The sequence below is a fragment of the Pistacia vera genome, unplaced genomic scaffold (assembly GCF_008641045.1).
Source record: "Pistacia vera cultivar Batoury unplaced genomic scaffold, PisVer_v2 Contig738, whole genome shotgun sequence".
In the NCBI taxonomy this organism is placed as follows: domain Eukaryota; kingdom Viridiplantae; phylum Streptophyta; class Magnoliopsida; order Sapindales; family Anacardiaceae; genus Pistacia; species Pistacia vera.
This window is the reverse complement of record NW_022196599.1, coordinates 236,404-252,154: the sequence shown is the minus strand read 5'-3', so window position 1 is coordinate 252,154 and position 15,751 is coordinate 236,404. Positions and strand designations below refer to the sequence as shown.

The following is a 15,751-nucleotide window of genomic DNA, read 5'->3' as shown; positions in this document are numbered from 1 at the left end:
TGGTATCAAAGCAAGGTGTCATGGGACGAAGTTTAATCTTAAACACAGCTTACGCGGATCCAACTGGTATTTTGTTTAGTTTCTGCAATCTGGTATTTCGTTGGTATTCATTCAATTTCTGCAATCTGGTATTTCATTTTCCTTTCTTTTGCATTCTGGTTTTCTTTGTTTTTTGAATATGACTACTGAAAGAGACGATTCGCTTTAGTCTATGAGTGTGAGGTTAGATGACAAGAATTATTCGTATTGGAGTTATGTGATGAGAAATTTTCTTAAGGGTAAAAAGATGTGGGGATATGTTAGTGGAACTTCTGTGAAACCTAAGAATACTGATGAGGGTTATGATGCTTTGATAGATGCTTGGGAAGCAAACAATGCAAAAATTATTACTTGGATTAACAATTCTGTTGAGCATTCCATAGGTACACAGTTGGCGAAGTATGAGACAGCAAAGGAGGTTTGGGATCATTTGCAAAGGTTATTTACTTAGTCAAATTTTGCAAAGCCGTATCAATTGAAGAGTGACATACGAGCTCTTCAGCAGAAGAATATGAGTGTTCATGAGTTTTATTCTGCTATGACAGATCTTTGGGATCAATTGGCTCTTATAGAATCTGAAGAGTTAAAGGCATGTGGTGCCTATATTGTTCGTAGGGAGCAGCAACGGTTGGTACAGTTCTTAACGGCACTTCGCAGTGATTTTGAAGGACTTAGAGGTTCAATTTTGCATCGTTCTCCACTTCTTTCTATTGACTCAATTGTCAGTGAGTTATTGGCTGAAGAAATACGTCTTAAGTCTCACTCTGAAAAGGGAATTTTTTCTACTTCTAATCCTTCTGTGTTGGCAATACCTTCGAAGCCAGTCTTTAATAATCAGAATAAGCCTTACACAAGGGTTGCCTTCGACGAGTGTAGTTTCTGTAAGCAAAAAGGTCTTTGGAAGGCTTAGTGTCCTAAGTTGAGGTAGCAAAATCAATCGCAGCAGCAATCTCAAGCTTAGAAGCCTGGCAACCAGTCACAATCTAATGCTCATCGACCATCTCAGGGTTACAAACCACCACAGTCTAATACTGCAACAGTAGTTTCATCAGGTCCTTTCACCAATCCTAGTACTCTGGCTGAGCAATTTCAGAAGTTTCTCTCCTTACAGCCACAAGCTATGTCTGCTTCTTCTTCAGTAGGTCAGTTCCCTCATAGTTCTTCAGGTATGTCACATTCTGTATGGGTTTTGGATGCTGGTGCTTCACATCATATGTCTCCAGATTTTTCATCTTTTGCTTCTGTGTCTCCTTCATCTTCTATTCCTGTTATGACTGCTGATAGCACTCATATGCCTTTAGCAGGTGTTAGTTCTGTTGTCATACCTCACTTGTCTCTCTCTAATGTTTATCATATTTTGAAACTTACATTAAATCTTGCTTCTGTTGGTCAGTTATGTGATTCTGGTAATTTAGTCACCTTTTCCTCTTCTTCTTGTTATGTGCAGGATCTACAGTCTCGGAAGCTGATTGGGACGGGCCGTAGGAATGGGGGACTACATATTTTGGATGAGTTAAAAGTGCCAGTTGCTGTTGCTGCTGCTGCTAGTGCTAATGCTGTCGCTACTAGTGTTGATTTGTCTTCTTTTCATTTGAGTCCTTCTTCTTCTGGTTTTTATTTATGGCATTCTCGTTTAGGTTATGTTTCGTCTTCTCGTTTGAGATTTTTGGCATCTACAGGTGCTTTAGGAAATTTGCAAACTTGTGATATTTCTGATTGTAGTGGATGTAAACTGGCAAAATTTTTAGCTTTACCTTTTAATCGAAGTGTTTCTGTTTCTTTTTCTCCATTTGATTTGATTCATTCTGATGTATGGGGACCTTCTCCTATTGCCACAAAAGGAGAGTCTTGATATTATGTTTCTTTTGTTGATGATCATACTCGTTATTGTTGAGTTTATTTAATGAAACATCGTTCTGAATTCTTTGAGATATATACAGCCTTTCGAGCTCTTGTCAAAACTCAATATTCTGCTATTATCAAATGTTTTAGGTGCGATTTGGGTGGGGAATACACTTCTAATAAATTTTGTGAGTTGCTTGCATTAGATGGAAATGTTCACCAAACCTCGTGTACAGATACTCCTGAGCAAAATGGTGTTGCTGAAAGAAAACATAGGCACATTGTTGAAACTGCTCGTTCTCTCTTATTGTCTGCTTCTATTCCTAGTGTGTTTTGGGGTGAAGCTATTCTTATTGCTGTAGGTTTGATTAATACAATTCCATCTTCTCATATTTCAGGTTTTTCTCCTTTCGAAAAGTTGTATGGGTATGCCCCTGATTATTCTTTCTTAAAAGTTTTTGGTTGTACTTGTTTCATTCTTCGTCCTCATGTAGAACGCAGCAAGTTGTCCTCTCGATCTGCTATTTGTGTCTTTCTTGGTTATGGTGAAGGTAAAAAGGGGTATCGTTGTTTTGATCCAATAACTCAGAAATTTTATGTGTCTCGTCATGTTGTTTTTCTTAAGCATATACCTTTCTTTTCTATTCCATCCACTACTCATAACTTGACTAGATCTGATCTAATTCGTATAGATCCTTTTTTCTGAGGTTTCTGATAGTTTGTCATCTTAGGTTCCTAGTGCTGATCATTCTGCAGGTGTTGACATTTTACTCTCCGGCACACCTGAAGGTCCCTCTTCTCCTGTGGTCCCTCAAGCTCCGTCTAAGACTATGGATCCACCTCTACGTCAATCCATACGCATTCGTAAGTCCACAAAGTTACCAGATTTTGCTTATTCTTGTTATTCTTCATCTTTTGCTTCCCTTTTAGCTTCTATTCATTGTCTCTCTGAGCCCTCTTCCTATAAAGAGGCAATTCTTGTTCCTCTTTGGCAGCAAGCTATGGATGAGGAACTTTCTGCTTTGCATAAGACAGGTACTTGGGATTTGGTTCCTTTACCTCTTGGTAAGACTGTTGTTGGTTGTCGTTGGGTGTATAAGATTAAGACTAATTCTGATGGATCTATTGAGCGATACAAAGCTAGGTTGGTTGCAAAAGGGTACTCTCAACAGTATCGTATAGATTATGAGGAGACATTTGCTCTTGTTGCAAAAATGATTACTATTCGTACTCTTATTGCAGTAGCTTCGGTTCGTCAGTGGCATATCTCTTAACTTGACGTTAAAAATGCCTTCTTGAATGGAGATCTTCAAGAAGAAGTTTATATGGTGCCCCCTCCTGGTGTTTCACATGATTCTGGGTATGTTTGCAAGCTGAAGAAAGCGTTATATAGTCTTCAACAAGCACCTCGTGCTTGGTTTGAGAAATTTTCTATTGTGATCTCTTCTCTTGGATTTGCTTCTAGTAGTCATGATTCTGCTCTTTTTGTTAAGTGCACTGATGCAAGTCATATCATTCTATCTTTATATGTTGATGACATGATTATTACTGGTGATGATATTGATGGTATTTTAGTTTTGAAGAAAGAGTTAGCTAGACAGTTTGAAATGAAGGATTTGGGTTCTTTACGATATTTTTTGGGTATTGAGGTAGCCTACTCACCTAGAGGTTATCTTCTCTCTTAGTCGAAATATGTTGCAGATATTCTTGAGCGGGCTAGAATTACTGATAATAAAATCGTAGATACTTCGATTGAGGTTAATGCAAAGTATTCTTCTTCTGATGGTTTACCTTTGTCAGATCCTACTTTATACCATACTATTGTTAGGAGTTTGGTATATCTCACTATTACTCGTTCAGATATTGCATATGCTGTTCATATTGTTAGTCAGTTTGTTGCTTCTCCTACTACAGTTCATTGGGTAGCTGTTCTTCGTATTTGGCGGTATCTTTGGGGTTCAGTCTTTCAAAGTCTTTTACTTCCATCCACCTCTTCCTTGGAGTTGCGTGCATACTCTAATGCTGATCATGGCAGTGATCCCACAGATCGCAAGTCTGTTACTGGTTTCTGTATCTTTTTGGGTGATTCTTTTATTTCTTGGAAGAGCAAGAAACAATCCATTGTTTCTCAATCTTCAAACAAAGCAGAATATCGTGCTATGGCATCTACTACCAAAGAGATTGTTTGGTTACGTTGGTTACTTGCAGATATGGGAGTTTCTCTTTCTCATCCCACTCCTATGTATTGTGACAACCAGAGTTCTATTCAGATTGCTCACAACTCGGTTTTTCATGAACGAACTAAGCACATTGAGATCGATTGTCACCTTACTCGTCATCACCTCAAGCATGGCACCATTACCTTGCCCTTTGTTTCTTCTTCTTTGTAGATTGCAGATTTCTTTACCAAGTTGCATTCTATTTCCCGTTTTCGTTTTCTAGTTAGCAAACTCTCGATGCTTGTAGCCGCCGCATCGTGAGTTTAAGGGGAGATGTTAAGAAATATGGGTTATTTTGTTTTATTGCTTATTAAGGGTGGATCTGTCTTTTCATTATTTCCTTTGTTTAGCCTATATATATCTTTGTATTTAGGTTAAATCATACTTTTTTTGTATTCAATTGCATTGTGTAGTATCAATGAAACCCTAGTCTCCTCTTTTTTTATTATTTCTTTGGATTGTTTAACATAGCCTACATCCATGGGACCTTGTCCAGACTGAAGCTAATCCACTAAGTCAACAAACATTACAAGATATCACTCAGAGTTGATTAAAGTTACAGCAAAAAGAACTCTCTGTTCTAGTTACACTTAGCATCACCCTCTGAATCCCCAACGTTGTTGCTCCAAGGATCTTCTTCACACCGGGAACACACTCGAGGAACACTTGAGCTCCACCCAAGCTTCAATCACTGAAGCCACACTCCAGCATCAACATTAATGGAACCAAGTTCCAGCAGCCATTCAATCAAGTATATGAGATATGGTGGAAGTTTGACACAAAAACGAAGTTGAACCTTTCAAGGAAAACTCTTTGAAATTTTCAGAGCACAACAAAACAAATATTAAAAGGTTATTTCACGAATGACCAAGAATAAAGATGATATAGATCAATTTCGTGCTCCCCAATTCTTGCCAAGTCAGCAAATAAGGGCTGACATATGTTGGTCCAAAAATAGAAAACATTTAATCTATCTTTTGAGACCACAACCAGAAGAGAAAAAAACTTATTTCCCTGGATCACAAGACGATATTGGGACACCTGTAGGTGGTCCTCATGATAGCACAACAGATGAACAAAAAATATCTCAGTTGATAAAGATAAAAACGTAACTTGTGAAAAATGAGTTAGACATGCGATGTTAGCATAGCAGAAACGTGTGCACACACACAAGGTAAATCACGAAATAAAATGCAACAAGCAAATATCTGAGATAAGTGTGCAAGCACATATCCATTGTGCACACCTATGAAATGAAAAAGAAAAAAGCATAAGCTCGACGTAGCAGAACATGTGGAGCACAAAAAGGATTCCAACTTTTTGTTAGACCACAAAATATCTTTTCTCTTTCTTGCGAGACCACAGACAAAGCCTTCCAACATTTTAGAACCACATAAGGAAATTGTGACACATGTAAAGTTAGCTCACACAAGAATATCATAAATCAAAATAAGCTTGATGGCCAAGATAAGACAACAAAGAAAAAACGCCACATGACAAAATGTGTCAGACAGTAGATGTTTGCACAGAAGAACGATGTTTGCACATATTTGTTCAACAATTCATTGTCCACCATAACATAAGTTTGACAAAAATATCAACATAATGTTTATTATCTCACACTTGAAATGTCATAAATCAAAACTCATATGACTAATCTATTGTCCTTCAGGATTAATCTCTGGCTTTACTTGTTGTTGCTTGTGCTTAATGAATATTTTCTTCAAGTCAAATGTAGTAAGAAGAAAGGCCTCCACATTCATAAGCGCCTTGATAGTTTTGGTTGAGGCTAGGAGCCTGGATGTTTAGGAATCAGCCTGAAGGCGTTGAACCCAAGTGACAAGTTCTTTCCCAAAGAAATCACCATCTTCCAAATGATCCTTGTCATTCTTGTAATGATATGTGGCCCTGGAGATGTATGTCCATAGTGCACCATTCAGCAAGAAGAGAATCTGGCTAATTGGGTTCCCTCCCGGACAATGAGAGTGCGATCACATAGAAAGTTGGCTTGATATTAGAACACAGTTACATCAACATTGGTTCTCCCCAGTTTTGAAACTCTTTGACCTTGATAGACATTCAGGAATAAAGATGAGAGTGCATGCAATATCTAACAAATACTAGTGGATTTAGAAAAAAGGTTTAAAAAATTACAACTTACAGTCTCCAAAACTAATGCTCTCAATACTATTGATTTGATAAAGTATCTTCTTTATTATCCAAATAATTAGTGAGAGAGAAAAAACACAGAAATGGCATAATTATGTTGGCTTGTGGTATATGATTCGTACTTGGGTATGAATTTTGTTTACATTGCTAACTTTTCAATAGAAAAACTGCATTACAGTATACCAACTCCTTCACAATTTACATTACAGTAGCTCCAACTTCTTCACAATCATTTCTCCAATTATCTTAGACCATCTCTTGCTTAGGTTCATTAATCATACTTTCCTTCAAACTAAACAATGAAAGGTGTTGGAATTTGAGCCGCGCACAACAAAAGGAACATATTGCACAACCAACTTCTCAATTTTGGATGATGAGATCAAGCATGCCTTGTTCTCAATTTCGGATGATAAAGCCACCAACCCGGATGGTTACACTATTTTTTTTTTTTTTAAGTGAGCTTGGGATTTTATTAGTCATGACTTCGAGGGTGTAGTGAGACACTTCTTTACCACCAAGGATATTCCTAGATGTGTGAGTGCCACCTGGATTTCCTTGATTCCCAAGATAGAGCATCTGGTGCACATTAGTGACTTTAGACTGATTTCCTGCTACAATGTGGTTTACAAATGCATCTCTAAGATTATTGCTAATCAGTTTAAAGTTGTTTTACCTAGGGCCATTGGAGGCCCTCAGTCGACCTTTGTTCCAGGAAGGAAGATCTCGAACAACATTTTGCTGACTCATGAGCTGTTACATAATTATCATATTGGGACTCCTTCTCCAAGATGTGCTCTCAAGATTGATATTCGTAAGGCCTTTGATATTGTAAGTTGGGACTTTGTCCTTTTGGGGCTTCAGACAATTGGTATTCCGGATCAAATGGTTACTTGGATTAAGGCATGCATGACTTCCCCTTTTTTCTCAGTTGGTCTGAATAGGGAGCTTCATGGCTTCTTTCCTTTCCAGAGGAGTGCAGGGGCACCCTATGTCTCCTTATCTTTTTGTGTTGGCCATGGAAGGTTAACAGGGCATTCTTAGAAAGGCTTCTTAGACCCCTAGTTTTCATTATCTTTGGAGATACAAGCAGACAGGTATTACCCATCTATGCTTTGCACATGATCTGAATGTGTTTTGTCATGCCGATGAGGTCTCAGTCAAAGCGATCAAATCGGCTTTGGATGATTTTGCTTGGCTTTCTGGTTTAACTACTAATCCAAGAAGAGTCTTTTATTTCTCTTTGGAGTTAGTGAAGAGGATTTCTCTCAATTGTAGTCTATCTTGGGTTTTCAATTATGAGAGCTTTTGGTTCGTTATTTGGGAGTCCCTATGATTTCCACCCAACTCAAGCACAAAAATTGTTGACCTTTACTGGAGAGGATTATTTCCTAGATTCACCTCTAGACATCGGCCACCTTGACTTACGTTGGTCGTCTACAGTTGATCAAGTTAGTCCTTTTCTCTATCTAGGTTTACTGGTCTTCTCTGTTTATTCTCCTGAAGGCCCCTATGAGGAAGATTGAGAGCATTTTAGATGCGTTTCTTTGGAAGGGCACTTCTCTTTCTCATTCTAGTGCTAATAGCTTAGGTTTCTCTCTGTTATGTGAAGAAACAAGGGGGGCTAGGAATCAAATGGATCTAGACTTGAAATAGGTAGCCATTCTCACTCATGTGTTTGGAGACTACTCAAGGCTCTTGTCCTCCATAAGGCTCCCTTGGGATGTTGGAGTTTCTGATATCATTGTTGATGGCATTTTGGGCCTTTCCTATTGGGGATCCAACTCTTCAACCGATTTGGGATTCCATCTCAGCCTTTGAGATTCGAGATCAACGACTACGTTGTTTGGAAGGGACACCCTTCTGGCAAGTTCTACGTTGATTCAGCTTGGAACCTGCTCCGGGACAAGCGAGAGGTGAACTCTTTACACCATCTCTTGTATTTTCCAAGGCATATCCCCAAGCACACCTTTATCCTTTGGCTGGCCACTCAAGGTAGGCTTCATACCATGGATTGCCTTTAGGCCCATGACCTTATTGGTTCTACTGACTATGTCCTCCGTGGCTCTACGATTGAGACTCATGAGCATTTAATCTTCAATTGTGCTTTCTCAACGTCGGTTTGGGGAGAGGTTTCTTCTAAAACCGTTCTAGCCTGGCCTTTTTTCTCTTGGAAAAATTTATTCTGGTGGACGACGCTACATCATAGACGCAAGGATGACTTCAGACATCTCCTTGCACAGTTAGTCCTCGCTGCCACAGTTTACTTCATTTAGTGTGAAAGGAATAACCGTGTGTTTAGCCATGAGAGCAAAACCTCGTGTGTGATCACCAATGAGATCATTTCCATAGTTCGAGAGCGAGCCTTTGACCCAGCCTCCAAGTATTCCATCCATCCTTAGCTTAGAGCCATTTGGAACCTGCCTAACTAATTGGTCTTGTTTTTTCTGCGCCTATGTGCTCTGGTTGGGCATCTATGCCCATTTCTCTTTTCTGTTTGGTTTGAGCCTATGAGCTCAGTTAGGGTGCCTGGGCCCATGTCCCTCTTTTGTTTGGAGCCTACGTGCTCACTTTTGGGTGGTTGTTCCCATCCTTTTCTCCAAAAAGATGAGCACATCTGTAATGGTCTTCTTTAGACCTTTTATGAGAGTATGCCCTTTTTTTTATATAGTTTCTCTTCTTTTATAAAATTTATTTTTTCCCAAAAAAAAAAAAAAAAAAAAAAAAAAAGATAAAGTGAAATCTTTCGAGATATTGCTCTAAAGTGACATAAAATTAATAGAACTTATAATAATGCCACACAACAAAGTACATTTCCACATGTCCAACAAGAAATTTTAAAGACAAATAGCACTTCACACAGAGTAATTAATTTATTTCTGCCTCCACTACTAAAACCTTTCAAACAAGTTGATGAATGTTTTATATTTTATACCTGATAAATCATAAATCAATTAATCAAAATATCTGACCAGTATATTTATTGTCCTTCTGAAATCATCTAAAGGTTTAATTTGCTTGCTGCTGATTGTGCTTAGTAAATACTTTCTTCAAGTCATAAGCCATGAGAACAAAGGCTTCCACATTCGTAATCGCCTGAACAGTTTTTGGTGAGATTGGGAGGCTGGATAAGTAGGCTTCAGCCTGATTATTAAACGAGGTGACAAGTTCTTTCCCAAAGAATCCACCATCTTTCAAATAACCAATGCCTCTGGAGTTGTGTGTCCGTATTTCTCCGTGCAGCACGAAGAGCATCTCGGTAATCGGGTCTCCTTCCCGGAAAATCAGAGTGCGGTCAAGATAGAAAACTAGCTTGACATGATAACACAGATCCTTCAACGCTAGTTCCCCCAAGTTTCGAAACTCTTCTACCTTGATCTACATTCAAGAATAAGGAAGAGAATACATCCATTATCCAACCAAAGCTGGAAGATTTAAATTCAATATTTAAAAGTCAACAGAAACAAAGGTACTCACATTCCTCAACTGCGGTAAGCAAAGTTCGATCTTTATGTCTCTGAGGAGATCCTCAGGAAGAATATTGAACAAAGTTTCTATGTGAAGAATTTTGGTTGCTCGCCATTTGTTTAGCTGCAAATTGTTTATCACCTCCATTTGCAATTCTTGACGGAGCTTCCGGAAGGACACGCACTGCTCCGCCGTTTGTTCCTTCAATATTAAAGTCCACTGCTCCGGCTCTTGTACCTGAAACAACGTCATCTCCTCATGTATAGGCAATAGAACCGACGTCTCTTTTTTTTTTTCCTCTGACTCCGTCTGCTTATCTTCGGGTGCCAGATATGTCTGTTTTGCCGGAATCGACATTAGTAGAAATTAAATTTAATGAGCTTCAATCTTAAGCATGCTCAGATAAATAGAACATGTACCAACCTGCATATTTCCGATTAAAAAGACAAACAGCACCGTGGAATAGATGATTATAGAAACCACAAAAATATTTTCCACGATAAATGTACTTGGTAACAGGTTTTGGCCGAAACAACTGCAAACAAAGATTTTATTCCATATAACAATTAAGCTCAAAATTTGCAATCTCTATTCTCTTTTCAGCAACTCAAAACTAATTAATATTCGAATCAAATCACATTGCCAGAAAAACCACAAACACAATATCCACAAAAAATAAATAAATAAATAAAAGACAATGACTTGAATGATGAATCTTTTCTTAAATTATTATTATTATTATTATTATTTTTTATTTATTTATTTTTTTTGCTAACTTACATTATTTTATGAAGGTATTTTAGGAATCATACATTTAAAAATCAGCTGATACTTTCAAAATATCCTTTTATAAAATAGATTATTAAAAAATCGAATTAAAAGTTAATAGCTTCTAAACTGTACTTATTAAAAAATATTTAAGATGTTAATTTAGAAAAGATAAGTAATTATATTTTCATATGTACAAACCTGAGAGCTTGCAGGCCCCATCTTAAACAGTATAAAAACTTCTTCAGAAATTGGCGTTTGAAATGCACAACACCAGACTTAAGAGCATCCTCGAATATTCCAAACCCTGCGATCTCGCTAGCAATTTTTGTTAATCTAGGACAGTTTAGCTCTCCTATATTCTTATGTTTATCACGACAGACGAAAGAACGAGGATTAAATTTATTCGTTGCAAAATAGTCTTCCCTCCAACACGCCAAAATTCTATCGACAGCAAAAGAGTACCATAACGCACCAAATACCTATACTCAAGACCATATTAGAAAGGTATAAACAATTTTCCACTGTTTTAACTTTTAAGATACTATACATGCCAAACATATTTTCCAAATTTTTAAATTTGAAAACAATTTTTAAACAGAATATCAAATGCATTTTTTTAGATGTTTTAAAACCAATAATCAAACAGACCGAATACATACGATGAGTTTTAAATTGAATACCAATGTAGTGTTTATGTGTTGAATTTTGTTGATAAATCGTGACATCTGCGGTACTCAAGTAAATTAACAAAAATAAGTGGTGACTGAATTGACTTACGTGGCCTCCAAGTAGGTAAAGAAAAAGATTGTATACAGCATTGGCCCACTTAGCATGGGCAAGATAGCCTGTACTCTCAGTACCCTCAGTAGCATATTTAATAGTTAATGACAGTCCAATAACCAGTAGAATATATCCGAAAAGAAACAAGTTAGCTGTCGTCAAAAAGATCTTGTCTGTCGTTCCCGTTGTCAAATCAGGAATAACTGTCTGCAAAAACCACAGCATGTTTAAACTTTAATAACTCTAATTATGATGACATTATAAAACAAAATTAGCTGTCGAAGAATTGACGACCTTACCAATGTCATCAACAATACTGGTATTTGAGTAAAGATGAAATGTCCAATCGCGGTTTTAGAATAATGACCATGACCAGGTGCAAAGACTTTTTTCAAAAAATTGGGAGTATAGAGCAGCATATAAGCATTAAAGAAGACGACAGCAGCAATCGTGGCGTATAATTCATTGTCGATTTCGAGACAATTTTGATCTTGTTTGATCACATAAGCGTAGTAATGGAAAGGATACATAAAGATAACAATCATATAAGCCGCAATATATAGCCCGCGTCCCAAGTTGGATTCTATTTCAAAATTTTCACTCATCCATTTTAGAGTATTTTGCAAGGCTAGGGGTAGCCTGGCATAACAAGGTAGTAATTTATCCAAAATGTGTTGACGATTTCCACCTTGCCTGGGATCACTCCCTGTCTCTGGATCAAAAGCCTGAAGCTGAGACTGAGACTGAGACTGCTGTGACCTGAATGACACATAAATATGTAGTTCAAAACAATTCAAACGGGCCACAAACAAGCACTTAATGTTGTATACCTAAACTAGAAAAATTTCAAAGACAATATAAAGATTACATTCAACAATCACTTACATGATGAATAACGTGAAGTCTTTGAATTTCGATAATTGCGAAATTGTTCTTCAAATAATGGATCATTCAGTAAGTATATAAAGATTGATTGGAGGATGCTGAGTCAATATAGATATAAAGCCTAGAGGGAAGCATAAATTAAAGTCGAAAACTGCCTTTATCTTTTCACTACACTATATGCAATTAATTAGATGCTAAATTAGTTGCTTTATTTGTTATTTGAGCTAGAAGTAACGGAAATTTTAGGAAGAAGTATAGTATAAAGGTAAAGTAAAGACATGTATGTTTAGCCAAAGTCACAGTATAATAAAGGGTACAACTGAGCATATGAGAACTTCCTTAATTTGATAAACTAACGTTTTTTGCAGGACCTCTTTTCGGAAGATTGTTGGAATTTATTGTTTATTGCATGAATGGGGCAAAAGGATTAACCAAACTGTTTCTTTCTTTCTCTTATTACTTTTCAATTTTTATTACTATTGTAATAGTAAAGCAAGAATAAAGTGATTATATAATTATTGCTTCGATTCTAGATTCTTGCAGCAAAAAGAACTTGTTAGACGGGCCATATTTAAAACAAAAAGTAAAAAATGTGATATCTCAAATCATTTTTCCTTGTTATCTAAGCAAATGGAAATGTACGAAAAAAAAAAGGAATTAAAAAAATAAAAAAATAATAATAATATATATTGTGGTGAAGAATGTAGTTAGGAAATATAGCCTCTATGAATTGCTAACTATTCATCTCTTTGAGATACGTTCATCAATTTATTAGTAACTAGACAGCTTATAAATTTTATTTTTAAGGGATAATTATATATCATTTCTGGTACAAAACACGTGATTATAATGTGTCTTTATGTGATTCTCCGTATCCATCAATCATCTTTATTTGTGTTATATTATAAGTTACAAAAGCGGAAGAATATTTAGGTTGGAGGGATGTTGTGTTATCACACCTTAATTTACTAATAAAGCAAAAGTTTAAATAAATAAAAAAAAATGGTTTTGTCTGCACACCAGCTGGCTTTAAAGCATCAAAATCTTTTTGTTTTTGTAAGAATCAAGGCAGAAAGAGAGGCAATATAATTGCCGAAGTATGCCAAAGGGAAAAGAGTAAAGAAATACTTTCAATTATATTCTGTATATTGAATTGTGTTGTACTTTTCCCGAGTGATGAATTTATACAAAAACTAAAGAGTTAACAAAGGAAATACAATTAAAAGGAAAGCAATTACATGAATTCAGCATCAATCCATTACTTGAAATCAGAGTTGATCAATGATGCTAAATATCTCCAATTAGCCATAAATCTGACGTGATTCCAGCATGCATTCCATATTCCATATTCCATCACTCCCCCCTCAAGCTGATGGTTTGTAGATGTCAAAAACTTTAAGCTTGTGAAGTAAATATGAATGCTAACGACTGCATAATGGTTTTATAAAGATGTTTGTTGGTTGTTCCATAGTCCAAATATGCATGGTTTTGATGATCACTTCCTAAATTTTTTCTTTAACAAAATGATAGTCAATCTCTATATGCTTCATGCTCTCATGGAATACAGGATTTACTACAATGTCATTGGTAGCTTTGTTATCATAATACAAGCTAACAAGTTTTCCTGTTTGTACCTCCAAATTTCTTAGTAACCAAAGGATCCAGACAATCTCACATGTTATTTTTGGCATAGCTCTTTATTCGGCTTCTTTTAAAGAAAGCGATATTGTTAACTGCTTCTTTGTTTTCTAGGAGACAAGAAATCCTCCTAGTTTTACATGGAAACTAGTGAGCGATTTTCTTGTCATTGGACACATGTTCCAATCTAAATCACAATATGCTGTGATATCCAAATTCCCATCTCGAGGTAAGAGAAATTCTAAGCCAGGACATCCCTTTAAGTACTTTAGCACCTTAGTTGTTGCATCCATATGGGATTGCTTTGGCCCATGCATGAATTGGCTCAAGATGTGAACGACATAACTTATATCTAGTCGTGTCATGGTGAGATAGATAATTCTTCCCACAAGCCTCTGATATTGAGAGAGATACTTTAATGGAGGATCAATTTCTAAGGATGATGTCTCATTATCATACTGTTGAGTTGTGAGTTTAGTATTTTGTTCAATAGGGATAGCACTTGGTTTGCATGTTAAGAGTCTAGAGTCTGACACAAGCTCTAAAACATACTTTCGTTGACTAAGAGATATACCTATTGGAGATCTTGCAATCTCAATTCCCAAGAAATATTTTCGCTTTCTCAGATCTTTTATGCGAAAATGATGATTGAGATACTTTTTTAAAGCTCGGATGACAATCTCATCATTTCCTGTAATCAGGATGTCATCTACGTAAACAGTGAGAGCAAAAAGTGCATAGTCATGTATAGATTGAGCAAACCTGATGCTAGCAAATGCCTTTGTAAATTTTGCATTTCACTGTCTAGATGCCTGTTTTAAACCATAAAGAGACTGTCACAGACAACATACATTATTCTTCCCTTGGCGGCGAAGTCTGAGAGGGAGATCCATGTAAATTTTTTCATGAAGGTTTCCATGGAGAAAGACATTATGGACATCCATTTGATGTAGGGACCAATCTCGTACAGCAGAACCTGGCAAAAAAGCTCGAACGGTAACATGTTTGGCAACTGTGAAAAAAGTTTATTGATAATCGAAACCTTCACGTTGAGTGAAACCCTTTGCAAAGAGACGAGCTTTGTACCATTCAATCGAGCCACCAGCACGATGTTTGAACTTGTAAACCCATTTGCATCAAATCGGTTTCTAGTAAGAAGGACGAGAAACTATATCCTAGGTACGATTTTGGGCAAGGGCATTGATTTCGTCACCCAAGGCTTGAGGCCAATGTGCATAAGGGATAGCATCAGCGTAGCATGAAGGCTCCTGATTGGTAGAAATCTGACTAACACATACCCTATGTGCAGAAGAGAAACAGTCACATCTAACATAATTTGAAATAGGGTAAGAGGTACCTGAAGTAGTTTATATAGTGAGACAGACATAGTCAGCTGTCCAAATGGGAGGTCGGATGGATCGTGTAGGCCGTCGTTGAATACGTTCAGGATCCAAAATTGTATTATCTGGCATTGGAGATTCTGAAGAGTCATTAGATGAAAGAGATTTTGTAGAAATTGGATTAGATAGGGAAAAATCAAAATCTATAGTAGGTGAACTCATATTAGTGATAAGATGCATGGTAAAAAGAGGCCTCGGTGGAGATGTGGATGGGTTGTCTACCAAGAAATGAGACAACTGCTGATGATCAATGTTAGATGAGATAGGGTTATCCATAAAGGGGAAACTGTCTTCATGAAATATGACATCTCTAGAAACCAAGAATATGTTCTTTGTTAGATCATACAATCGATATCTTTTTTTGTATATTGAATTGTGTTGTACACTTTACAAGTGATGAATTTATACAAAAACTAAAGGGCTAACAAAGGAAATCAATTACTTCAATTCATCATCAATCAATTACTTGAAATGCCTTGATCAATGATGCTAAATATCTTCAATTAGCCATAAATCTGACCTGATTCCTGCATGCATTCCATA

General features: G+C 36.8%; 2 protein-coding genes across 2 annotated transcripts; one reads left to right on the top strand and one right to left on the bottom strand.

Moving 5' to 3' along the window:
• The first annotated feature begins 211 nt into the window (after nt 1-211).
• LOC116115383 lies at nt 212-3,155 on the top strand. Its single transcript, XM_031401536.1, has 6 exons — nt 212-422; nt 585-943; nt 1,046-1,345; nt 1,487-1,718; nt 2,088-2,432; nt 2,638-3,155. Exons 1-6 carry the CDS (start codon nt 212-214, stop codon nt 3,153-3,155), a joined length of 1,965 nt encoding a protein of 654 aa, XP_031257396.1.
• Nucleotides 3,156-9,120: 5,965 nt separating this feature from the next.
• LOC116115404 (probable cyclic nucleotide-gated ion channel 10) lies at nt 9,121-12,236 on the bottom strand. Its single transcript, XM_031401557.1, has 7 exons — nt 12,171-12,236; nt 11,585-12,044; nt 11,283-11,492; nt 10,704-10,984; nt 10,158-10,269; nt 9,744-10,070; nt 9,121-9,644 (listed from the first exon to the last, which is right to left on the bottom strand). Coding segments are annotated over exons 1-7 (1,761 nt in total). The 5' UTR covers nt 12,173-12,236; the 3' UTR covers nt 9,121-9,275.
• Between the last annotated feature and the right edge of the window lie 3,515 nt (nt 12,237-15,751).